General features: G+C 33.3%; 1 protein-coding gene across 1 annotated transcript; it reads left to right on the top strand.

The window, feature by feature from the left end:
- The first annotated feature begins 7,083 nt into the window (after positions 1–7,083).
- Positions 7,084–11,634, top strand: LOC148921486 (proteasome subunit beta type-4-like). Its single transcript, XM_089051344.1, has 7 exons — positions 7,084–7,237; positions 7,671–7,735; positions 8,345–8,474; positions 8,626–8,755; positions 8,891–9,050; positions 9,204–9,388; positions 11,477–11,634. The coding sequence occupies exons 4-6, from the start codon at positions 8,667–8,669 to the stop codon at positions 9,210–9,212; spliced, it is 258 nt and encodes an 85-aa protein (XP_088907470.1). The 5' UTR covers positions 7,084–7,237; positions 7,671–7,735; positions 8,345–8,474; positions 8,626–8,666; the 3' UTR covers positions 9,213–9,388; positions 11,477–11,634.
- Positions 11,635–12,959: the final 1,325 nt, after the last annotated feature.

Raw genomic sequence — 12,959 nt, 5'->3', positions numbered from 1 at the left:
ACGGTGCGGCTCTTCGGTCTGATAGAATAGTCCTGTACCCCGCTAAGATCTCGCCACGTCAACAATCACTAAATAAATTAAAATAATCGCTTTTATTTATTTATTAATAACCGTACAATTAGGTGTTCGATCATAGTGGACTGGAAAAAAACATGCACGAGAGAATCAGGAAAGATGGAGGAAGGAGCACGGAACGATCGCTTGTGGGTCCCGCAGGAGTACCAAATTTTCTTCTTTTTTTTTTGGCACATGTATGAATTATTTATATAGAAAAAATTACTAAATTTCTTTTTTCTTATGTGGTTTTATTTTTATTTTATTTTTTTTGGTGGAGAAATTATCAAAAGGCAGGTGGGAAACTCCGAGCGCCGCGTTAAAAAGATGGACAAAGCGAGAGGGGGGCCCACAGAACGAAAAAGTAGAAAAAGTCATTCCAACAAATTGAACGACTTGAATTTGAGATTCTCTACAAATTGCTTGGTAAAAAATTGGATTTGGTTTTAATCGCACTTCTGATTGCATTAGTTCAAATGAGATTTTGTAACGATTTCTATCGGATTGTGATATCTTAAGTGCTATTGGGAGGTTGGCAAGTGTCCTTGCGAAGCATGAAAGTTTCCAATTGGTCTCTTCCCCTCAATCATCATTCAACTATGCTTGGAATGTCTAATAAGACCATTAGCTCCCGTTGGTCTCTCCTGTTTTGGTGTTTAGTTAATGTTGTTTTTAATTTAGGTTATGTTGTAATTTTTTTTTTTTTTTCGATCTTACAGTTGTACTTATTTTCATTTAAAATTAGCATCTTCATACGTACTTCCGCTCCTGAGAGAAGTTTTTTAAAATTAAAAAAAATTATTTTAGAATTAAAAAAGATAATGAGTAATTGTGTTCCATAAAAATAGGATCCATAATCTTATTCTTTATTTTAATATGAAAAAGTGTAAATTTATCACATTATTTTTATTTAATGGCATTTTTTGGTATTTTGAATGTTTTACCAATCTCACCTTTTGCTTTATATATATAAAATAAAATAAAATAAAATAATGTTTTCGTAATTTAACTCTATGAAAAAAATATGAGTGCAATAAATAAAAGTTAATTAATGATGTTAATGAAGTTATTGACTTAAATTTTGATTATGGGGTTGGGTGAAAAATACTATTTGAGGTTGTTGTATGTATGACTAGTTGTATGAATCCATTCACATAATGCATAATGCATGACATGGTATGACATAATTTTAGTCAAATATGTTATTTGAAAAATTCCTGCACCGACAATTTGATTTGACTTGGCTAAATTATTCTTTATTTTATTGTAAACTTTTCCAGTCTAATTCGAACCAAAAATATTGAGTAAAAGATAGGAGGACAATATCTCTAAACCTCTGAACTATACCTCATTGACTACATATCTAATTTAAGTCATGAGTAACGGATTGTTGCACTATGGAATGCGTTGTTTTTATTTATTTATTAGAATTTGTTGTTTTATTGTTATGATTAAGGTTTATTTCTCGATATTTCATGAACTTTCTTATAACTTTGGCTTCTAAATAATTGTCTATCTAGACATCAATTATAAATTTTTGGTGTTATATAAGTCAGTAAAGGTGGGTAAGGTCTGGATTTTACCTCACAACCGCAGCCAAACCAATTACAATATAACATTTTGGTTTGGTTTAATTTTGACAAAAATCAAGAAAGAAACCAAACCAATTTGAGATGGGTTGGTTCAGCTAATTTGGGCCTAAGCCCAATTCTGTTTCAATTTGCATTTTTTTAAACATTATTAGCCCAATTACAACCGAAACACTTTCAAAACACTGTAATTTGACTCATGAATGAATGATAAAAATATGTAAGCTCTTTTAATTCATTAAATGCTTAAAACCTGTTGATTTGCTAACAAATCAAACACTGGGGTGTAATAGCAAGTCTCTGATCTCGTGTGGCAAGTAGGTCCATCAAACTTCCCAAGGTAAATTATCTAAGAAATAAGTCTGAGTTGAAGTAATTAAATCAAGCACATAAACATAGATTAAAAAATATATTCTAATTAAACTAGCAAGCGACATGCAGAGTCTCGATCACAATCAAGGAAGATGTCATGGACATTAATGAAATTATTGGAGGTCTCTCCCCTTTGTCCACAACATTGAATGTGATCGGCTGTAGAATGTTTCTTTCCGTGAGGAAACTGTTGTAGCCACTGCTTCCCTGTTCAAAAAAGCCTTGCATCAAGATGGCTCATGTGCCAAACCTCTGTCATCCAATTTTACACTATCTACCACTGTTTCAACCTGAAATAATACTAACAAATATTACAGTCGACTCTCATCCATTTGCATATCCAAAATTCTAAAGGGAGAGACCTTTTGAATGCACACTCGGAGAAAGTTTTCAAGAATGCTTCGGATTGTTATCACCATTGAGAGTTTTCAAAGTCTAAAGGAATCCCACTTGGGTTTCATGACTGTGTAACCAAATCAATTATCCTTTTTACATTACAAAGCCAATGTAGTTGAAATAGTAGAAATAAAAATAAATAAATGGAAACTGAAAGGGAAAAAGCAACATCAAAACCCACATAAGTGCATTCCAGTATCACATGATTCAAATGTGAACAAGAGATGCGGGTGCGTTTGTGTGTTGATATACCAACTCACCTTCAGACTTAGAGAAAGAGAGGAGTAATGTTGTTGCTGCTACTCTGTGCTGACGATAAAACAAGCGTATGTATCGAATGTAGGCACGCGTGTGTGCCCTCTAATTTTATAGGCTCCACAGCAATTCCAAACCCAACCCAAATTTTAGCCCAACCCAAGCACGTCTTTGTATTGTTATATTCATAAATTGATCTTCACACCCAATTTTAATGCCAAATCTGCCCTTATTTTAAATGAAAAATGACACTTTTGAGCATCTCCAATATGTCAAACTGTCACATTAACATGAAATGACAAAATTTGGATGTTAAAGTTGCTCAAACTGAGTAGTCAAATCCTACATGGATTTGAAGGCTGGAAGAGATATGTCAAAAATAACATATAAAAGCTTGATGTCAAATGTTATTTTAATATTTTTTCAGTCATAGACCCTACTATCATTTACTCTTTTTTAAAACTTGATGCATCATATGTGCCCCATTTGCTTTTAAAAATATAATACAATAATATGATATTTGGCATTTCATGTGGGGTTAAATTTTTTTCAAAGTGTCAAATTGACATATAAGCTATCAAATTCAAATTTTGCATTTGACATCTCCCTTTGAGATGCTCTTATAACAACAAATTTTATTGACACGGCTACCATTGAAACCAAACTCCCTTAAAAAAAAATTTCACTAAAATGATGTTTTCACTCTTCTCTAAAATAAAATTTAACCAAATGATCCTCTAGTGTAGTGGTTTTGGAGCAATTGTTCCCCTTTAAAAGGTCATGAGTTCGAGTCTTAGCATTATGTAGTGTGCGTGAGTTCACTCATTTCAATAAGAAAGATTTTTTTTAAAAACAATTTAAAAAATAAAAACTAAAATTTAGGCAAAATTGTAGCAATGGTCCTTGGAGTAAGACTAAACTTTACTTTTCGTCTCTCATATTGTTAAATTGTTACAGTAGTGTTTCAATTAGATCTCATATTGCTTCATTGGTCTTTCTGTCAACTTAGTTAAATTTTATGTCAAAATTAATGGCAAATTGAGAAATTCATAATTCTTCTCTCTCCATCTCTCTCTCTCTCTCTCTCTCTCTCTCTCCCCTCCCCTCCTATGCGCTTTTCCTCTTCCCTCGACGATTTCTTCTTCCCCTATTCCCCCATAACTACCACATGCAAGCTCCAACCGTCAAACATATCCCACAGGCACCCTCTACCGTAGCTCACAACCCCACTAAAAGGTAGGGCTATACATTATTGGACATTATTGCCGACTGTGACTTGGCATCCCAACTAGGACTTGAGGAACAAAAAAAAAACCACTTCAAACTTCAAACTTTAAAGAGACTTAGTTAGTGTGAAAAGTGCTTTTTTGGGTAGCTGAGCAATTGGTGCAACTGCATTTTTGCATAATTGTATTTTGCTTTGACTGTGACTTTACCTAACAAGAATGAAATGAAATGAAGAACAAAACCCATATCGCAGTTTCTTGAACTGGTTTTTGCTTCCCTGGTCAAAAGCTTATGCTTTTCAAGTTGACTTGCCCATTGGCCCATCCTCATTAGTAGAAATATGGGTGGGTGAAGAAATTGGTGGGGGCAGAAGAAATATGGGTGAGAAATCGCCAGAAGAGGGGAAGAAATTGGGGCTAGAGAGAGATATATATATATTTGATTTATTTTTTAAATTTTTTGTGTAAAAAGACATTTTTACCTATGCCAAGTAGGACTTGTCATTACCATGTCATCATTTTTAACGGAAAAGTTGAGTGAGATGACTAAGAGGACAATTTCTGAAAGTGGAGACATAATTAAAGTATTAACGTAACAATTTAACAATATGATGAACGAAAAGTAAAGTTTGGTCTTAGTCTAGGGACCATTGCTACAATTTTACCTAAAATTTAAATTTAAAAAAAAAACATTACTGGGCCTTGAAACTGGTGTGCATTGTGTCCCCTTCGATTGAAGCACCGGTAAGAGAAGGTGCTACTTTCCTCCTGTGATGGCCTAGAAAAAGCTTGTAATTGTTAACTTCTTCGTTATTTATAATCTTTTTTATTTTAAGGAAATGATAGTTAATTTTAAGTGTCCTTTCATAATATGTTGAATGTGTTGCAAGTAAAGGCATAATATTTTGAACGAGTTAATCATTTTATTAGTCCCTGAACTTAGGCCCGATTTGCATTTGAGTCCCTCAATTTCCAAAATCGTTCTTGTGGTTCTTTAACTGCATTTTCTTTAGGACAAATGTTCCTTCAATCAATTTTGTTAACTTTTTCTGTTAAATGCTGGGGCAAAATGGTATTTTTGTACTAAATTGATTCAAATATGAATAAAAAATAATTAAAAATAAACTCTCTATCTCCCCCTCTATCCCGATTTCTACTCCCTCCGAACTTTTTTTGTTGGGGTTTTTATTTGATTTTCTTTTATTGTTATTTTAAAGATATGATTTTTATTCATTTTTTATGTTTTAATATAAAAATACTAGTTTGCCCCAGCATTTAACAGAAAAAATTAACAAAATTGACGGCATGACCATTTGTCCTAACGAAAGTGAAGTTAAAGGACACGAGAATGATTTTGAAAATTGAGGACCTTAAATGTAAATCGGACCTAAGTTAAGGGACTAATAAAACGATTAACCCTTTTTTGAAGTGTGGGCTTATGTAGGGAGAGCAACCAAAAGCTTGAAGATCAACTTTCTGAGTGTGAAGAGTTAGACAATCATCTTATTTAAAATTTAGATATGATCACAAGTTATAGTTTTATGATTTACATAAGTAAATTAGTAGTACATCTTTGTAGCTTTGTTTCGTGTTATTTGGAAACGACTTGATGGGGTTAAGTGGTGGGTGTATGTTTCCTTCTCGATCAACTAGCTTTCGGCCTAGTGCTTTATTTTTCAGTTTTTTTAATTAGATTTTGCAATTGAAAAAAATCAAATTATAAAAATCTTCTATCGAGGTAAGACACTTCTCACTTATGATGCTTCCTATCAAATTTGTCCCACTTCTATTTAAGGGCTGAGCCCTAATTTTATTTTGAGAGGGTCATAACTAAAATAAAAAAACAAGTTTTATTTCCACAAGTTTCTTTTGATGTATGCAATACAACCAACCTTAACAAAATACACAAAATGTTTTATTATTGAAACATAAAAGAAAATTAAATATCAATGAACCAAACTTTGCACCGATGATTCTATTGATATCTTATTTAGGCTGTAAGAGTTTTAAACTAATTGATCAAATTTTGTAGGCTTAATTAGTTTCATGGGTTGGATTTCACTTATATTTTATTTGCAAGGCTTCTTGTTGGAAAGGTATCATTTGAAGATTATGTTTTCCTCTACATGTTTAGAATCAGAGGAACCATTATAATGTTTGATGACTCCTCATTGTCCTTCACCATCTGGCATCGTTCCCTATATATTATCAATGTTGTTGATGATTGATTGCTGAATAGGTGAGAGACCCACCTTAAACTAGTGCTCTTCTAATATGGAAATTTCTATTTGAGAATTGGGAAAACCCAAAATGTTTATGATTTTAGGTCAAGTCAAGGAGGACATGTATGGATTCTGTGTGAGTTATTAGATATTACAAAAGGGACTATATATCACTAGGCATGTTGCATGAGAACTCTAGAGGAGGAGTGTCACAAATTGACCAAAACATTTTATCGTCTTATCATGAGTTAATTTAAGCTGTAATGGTGGACCTAAACACCGATTTTATAGTCTTCATGCGCCTACGTACACTTTCATGACAAAAAAATCATCATCCATAAATAATAGTGGATTTCATAATACGAACTCTCATGAAAAAAAAATCATTCATAAAATAATATAGCGAAATATTTTTTTTTTCACTTTTCATTAATGGCTCCATTAGGTGATCTTTGTCAGCTAATTTGTTTTTGGTTTTTTCATGTGCTGGTTTGCCTTCTTGCCCTATAAGATTTCCAAAAATGATAATTCGAGCAAAATACAATGATCAAAATATCCAACCTATTTTTATTGGCATGGACATGATAAGTTAAGAATGTTTTATTTTTATCTACCATAGACAAAATTTCATTAATCATAAAATGAAGGAAGTTGAGGTTTCACCCCAAAATCAATGGGTAATAGGAGGAGTATTGCAAAATGTGAGACAAAACACTACACATGTGGCCATTGAACCCAATACGCGAAACCTTGCTATAATGCCACGAACCACAAAAGCACTTTTCAATGTGGACAAACACATTCAACATAAAATTTGAAAATTGAATGGCTATTAAATATTTTATTTAACAATTTCTCAGCAGTATTCTCTTCTTCATGATTTTCCCCTACAATTAAAAGCAAAAAGAAATAAATAAATAAATAAAGAGAATTAATGAAAGGGTAGGATGGTCATTCAACGGAAAAAGAATTTGCTTGTGCAAGGCGACACCATGTTAGCACTTGCTCCTCTCTGAAAATCCCCAAGCATCTCGTTATCCTCAACCTGTCCTCCATCTCTCTTCAGATTCAAGTCGGCGGCGAGAGAGATACCCCCATATATTTTTCACTTTGAGTTTCTTAGGTTTGTATCTCTATCCTCCAGTTATTGCTTTAAGCCTTTGTACCCATTTGAATGTTTGTGGCTTTAAAGTTTGGTTTTGTTATTTGTTTTATTTAAGTTAATTGATGAATTGGGTTTTATTCAAAGATGGGTTTTAGATTTGGTTTTGTTGTAGAAATTGCATGTGGGTTTTAGGTGTTCTGTTGATGAGTATTATTGTTTGCTGGTCGAATACAATCTTGTATCTGCTACTGGAAGATCTGATCTGATTTGTGCTTCTTGACATTTGTTTATGGTGTTTCTTTTCAAATGTTTGTGTTATATATTATTAGGCTTCATTATCTGGTTTGTGGATTTTATCAGTTCCATGTGACTCGTTCCCTTGAAGCAAAATTAGTAGGTGTTGCTTTTCATAATTGTTACTTTGGTTTTGAATTTGTGATTTTTTGAGCAGTTAATGGAGTCGAACCAAACCAAACCCGGCCTACTGTGCAACCTTGAAGCCTCTCAGAGAACCCTGTATTCTATTCTCACACTTCTGGCTTTTCTCATTTTTAATGTTAAATGTATGATGCGTATTTTTGGTATGTGTAGACCTAAAGATCGAATGGAATGATACATAGACAAGTAAATCCCTTAGTAATTTTAAAGGACTCCTTTACTTTAATGTAAGAGGATTCACCATTCGAAGGGAAGTAGACTACTCAAGAATTTCACATTTCGTTTATTTTATGTCAAAATTGAATAAAGAATTCAGAAAATCTAATACTAATAAAATAAAAAGAAGAAGGAATCATGAAATGTTGCTTGATCTTCTTTGGGAACTCAAGTAAGGAGTAGTTGGGGTTTTATAGAATTTTAAAGTGGGAACCCCTCTCTTTATCTTTATTTGGTGTAACTACTTGAGCCGGATGAGAGGAAACTTTCACGTCCGGTTTTGGAAGGGAGAGATCCTATAGGATCCTATCCAAATTTTCTTTTGCTAGGCCCGTGGCTAAAAAACCTACTTTCTTACGATTACGAAGTTCATTCGAATATGAAATCCAATCATGGGGTTTTGGGGATTTTGCTTTTTATATGACATTTCAATCCTTTAATTCTTTTTTTTTTAAAATATATTTTTTGCAGGTACCCATATGTAACATCTGTGGTGGCTCTGAAGTACAAAGATGGAATTTTGATGGCTGCTGATATGGGAGATTAGCTGCCAATCCAATTTAGATTGTGTTTCAAATTTTAATTATATTTTGACATAAAGGTTAAAGTCCATCACTTTATGAACAATGCTCATCATCTCTCTTTTGGAGTTTCAATACTGTTTATGTTGCCAAATTTAGACACCCATGTATGTTCCTTTTCATGTTTTTGTTTAGGTTTGTAACAGTATGAAATGATGCATTTACTAATAGGTTCTTATGGGTCTACCCTGCGATGCAAGAGTGTGGAACGAATGAAGCCTATTGGAAAGCATTCTCTTCTTGGTGCAAGTGGAGAAATAAGTGACTTTCAAGAGCTATTACGTTATCTTGATGAGCTCATGTAAGCATTGTTCTCAAGAAAAATTATGTACAAGATACCTTCTCTAATGCTTTCATTGTGATTTTTGCTATGCTTCTTGGTATCATTTGCAACTGGAGTTAAAAAGATTATTCATTTTGAGTTTTATGGTTGTAGCCTGTATGACAACATGTGGGATGATGGCAACTCTTTGGGACCTAAAGAGGTCCACAACTATTTGACCCGTGTGATGTACAATAGGCGGAACAAGTTCAATCCACTGTGGAACTCTCTTATCCTTGGTGGAGTGAAAAAAGGACAGAAGTACCTTGGCATGGTAGGCCTCATATAATCCTTCCCTTAACGCGTTGTAGCATGCTGTGTGCAATTAGGAAAGCTGATTATTTATTTATTTATTTATTCAAGAATAAAGTTTCTGAATGAGCTGACTTAGTTACTTGTCATATTCTCCAGGTTTATCCCTATCCAGGTTACATGATAGGTGTAAATTTTGAGGACAATCATGTAGCTATAGGATTTGGAAATCACCTTGCACGGCCTATTCTTCATGATGAATGGCATGAGAACTTGACTTTTGAAGAGGGCGTAAAGCTACTGGAGAAATGCATGCGTGTCCTTCTCTATCGAGATTGGTCTGCTGTCAACAAGCTTCAGGTATAGTACTTATTTAATGTTATTTACTCTATCTTTTGTCATCCTATAATATAATAATAACAGTGGTATAAGCTATCCATTCCATAATATTAAGGCCTTCTTATCTATCTTTTTATTTTTTTATGACCTGCCGTATAATTCACCTATCAAATATGAAATGGTAAACCTTTTTAAGTGTTTTGTTTTTCTACCCAACAAATTTTCTAACATCTGTTCTGTATATATTTTATGCAAATTAGAAATCACATTGTACAATGAGTTGCTTGGTAGAATTTACTCATCGTTTCTATTTGTCATTCTTATAAAAGGAAGGATTTAGGTGATGATGGGTCATTTAAGAGGGAAATTGTTTTTGATCTTTGGGTGTGCTTAATGCTAGATATTGTGTGGTTATGAACATCACATGATTTTAAACACCACCTTCGTCTCTGAAGAGGTGCTGAAGGTTTGTGGCATATGTTTGTGGATTTAGTTTGGTGTGAAACAATTTCCTTTGTTTTGCCTCTTCTGCTAGTAAAGTGAAAACACTTATTTATAGAAAGTTCCGTCAGTAAAGTGATGTTGCATATTTGCACACATCAGATAACTGCAATGAGATATTACTATTTTTTTAAAAGTGAAACTGATAGTTTGGAATTGGCATAGTAGTTGCAAGGCCAAAAAGGAAAATCCAACAATCGGAGTTTAAGGATAATTTTGTGCATTGTTCCGATTATTCATATGTAGGAAGGTCGGGTTCGCGTCGTCGCACGATTTCGAAGTCGCTTGAGTTTCGATCCGTTGGGATTGGGTGCTGTCGATTGTGGCCCGTCGTCTTCGTCTGTGAGGAGTTACGAGTAGGGGTGTAAGTTGGATTGGAAAATCCGATTCTGACCGATTCTGATCCAAATATTTCCAAAAAAAATCCGACTCCGATAAATCCGATATCTGAAAATGCCGAATCCGATATTTCTGATAAATGCCGAAAATTCCAGAATTCCAATCCAAAAAAATTCCGAAGTTTACCGAACCCATTCCGATCCGATTTTTCCAAAGTTTTCCAGAAAATTCCAAATTTCTTATTATAATTGCATTATTTTTAGTGTATAGGTCTTATATATGTTTCAGTTCGTAGGTCACATACAAATATTCATTTATACTAAAATAGGCTTTGCCAAAAAAATATATTAAACATAATAGTTTATAACTTTAAGAGTATATATTTTTGGCAAATGTGCTTATTTGAATATAACAAAAATGCATATGTGTGCTTATTATTTCAAAACGTACTACATATGTGGTAAATGTAGGGTATACTATTCCATTTTGTATTTTATGTATGTATGTATTTTAAAATTTTAAACTATCTTCATTTAAAACTTTTAGTTACATGAAACACCAGATATAATATAAATATATTCATTGGAGCTTGACAATTATAGTATTCCAGTTGTATAGAGCAAGACTAACATATTAAGATATCGAATGAACGAATAGTATTAGTTCCCTTTGTAAACTTTTAATCCATTATGTTATTTTTAAAATTTCCATCATGTACACAACTCAACCTCCCATTCATATTTCCACCACTTTAGATACGTGTTATATGTACACCCTCTTATAAGGCTTCATTTGGATGAAGAGATTCTAAATCCATGTATGCCAAAATTTGCACAATAATGAAAATAAAATAAAATAAAAGAATTCAAAAGTCCAACTTAAGCTTCCTTGCACACATTCTCTCTTTTATACATATGATATATTAAAATTAAAAACCTTTTTTTTATCAGAAAAAAAAATAAAAAATTAAAGAGCTAAATAAATAAAATTAAAAGTAAAAAAAACAAAACACTCCATCTCCCACTTATCTATCCCTCTTTCTTTTCTTTATTTAATTTCTAAATTTCCCACTTACCCTCATTTCATTTGTTTATTTTCCCCCTCTCTCTTTCAATACTCACGTTCTTGATCCTAAGTAACACATCTTTAATTTATTTATTATTATTTTTTTTTTCCATTTGTAGTCGCCACACCCTTTTGTTTTTTTTTTCTTGCTTGGGTTCGATTGGTTGGTCGAGTGATTGGGTTTAATTGTGTTCTGTTTGACAGTGATGCTTGTGCTCTGTCTTTGGCGATGTTGAATTCATATGGTGTGAAAGTGCTGACTTATTAGGTGGAGGGATGGTGGATGGAGGCTGTGGTGGGTTTGACTGTGGTGGAGGCTATGGCGTTGGCGTCAGAGTGGGTATCACAGAAGAAGGCAAAAAGAGAAAGGAAGAAGCAGTGGGGTGTTCGATTTTTGGGTCTGGGATTAGAGAAAAAAAGAGAAAGTATGATTATGTTCTGAAGAAAACTTCTGAATGGGAAAGTTCCGAATTTTTCCGGGATTTTTCGGAATCGGAATTGGAAGTGTTTATTGAATTCCGAAGGGTTTTGGATGGAAAAAGATCCAACAGCCTATGATCCAACAGCCCTAAACAGCACTTGCTCCTCTACATCACTCTTCAGACTCAAGTCGGCTGTGAGAGAGATCCCTCTCTGTATTCTTGAAGTTCGTATCTCTATCCTCCTGCTCTTGCTTTAAGCTTTTGTACCTGTTTAAATGTTTGTGGCTTTAAAGTTTTGTAGAAATCTTCACGTTTGGTTTTGTTATTTGTTTGATTTAAGTTAATTGATGGACTGGGTTTTGTTCAAAGATGGGTTTTAGATCTGGGGTTCTTGTAGAAATTGCATGTGGGTTTTAGGTGTTCTTTTTTTCTAACGATGTTTGATAATCGATGAAATGGGTTCTCAAATTTACATGCTATTCTTTTCAAATTTTTATGAAAGATAATCTGATGAGGACATCTTTGTCAAACCCATTAGGGTTTACAAACGAAAGAGATGGAAGAGGGAATTATTAATTAGTTTCCTAATTTATTTGTTCGTTCCTAGGTTCTCTAAGTTTTCCAGATTTCATTAGGATTTTTAGTTTTTCCAGATTTCAGTAGGATTTCTAAGTTTCCTATTTTATTTGGATTAGGATTTCTTTCCTAGAATAAGTTTAATTTTTCTTTTCACTCTAGGGTTAGATTATTATAAATACCCAGTCTATGTAATTCATTATGGAGTTGAGATTTGAGATATTAAGAAAAAGTTTACTTTCCAGAGATTGGAGACTCCTTGGTGTGAAGCCAAGGCGTCTTTTACCACCTATTTTCTGTTTTTCCATTGTTTTCACTTCCGCTAAATTACCCAAATACTCAATTCACCCATATCCTACATCATAATCTGTTCGTTTGATTTGTATTATTGTTTGGTGGTCGAGTACAATATTGTATCTGCTACATGAAGCTGGTTGGTGCTTGACATTTGTTTATGGTGTTTTTTCTCAACTGTTTATGTTATTAGGCTTCATTATCTGGTTTGTGGATTTTATCAGTTCCATGTGATTTGTTCCCTTCAAGCGAAATTAATAAGTGTTGCTTTCCATAATTGTTACCTCAACATTTAGAGAACAAAAACGAGTGTGAGTTTCCACGCTCTATCTGATTTCCACAACCCAGATTTTTGTTTCATTACTTTGATTTTGAATTTGTGATTTTTTGAGCAG

Source organism: Prunus mume, linkage group LG1 (assembly GCF_029339155.1).
Source record: "Prunus mume cultivar Tortuosa linkage group LG1, ASM2933915v1, whole genome shotgun sequence".
NCBI classification, from domain to species: Eukaryota; Viridiplantae; Streptophyta; class Magnoliopsida; order Rosales; family Rosaceae; genus Prunus; species Prunus mume.
Note: the sequence above shows the minus strand (reverse complement) of the source record. Positions and strands in the feature narration are given on the sequence as shown.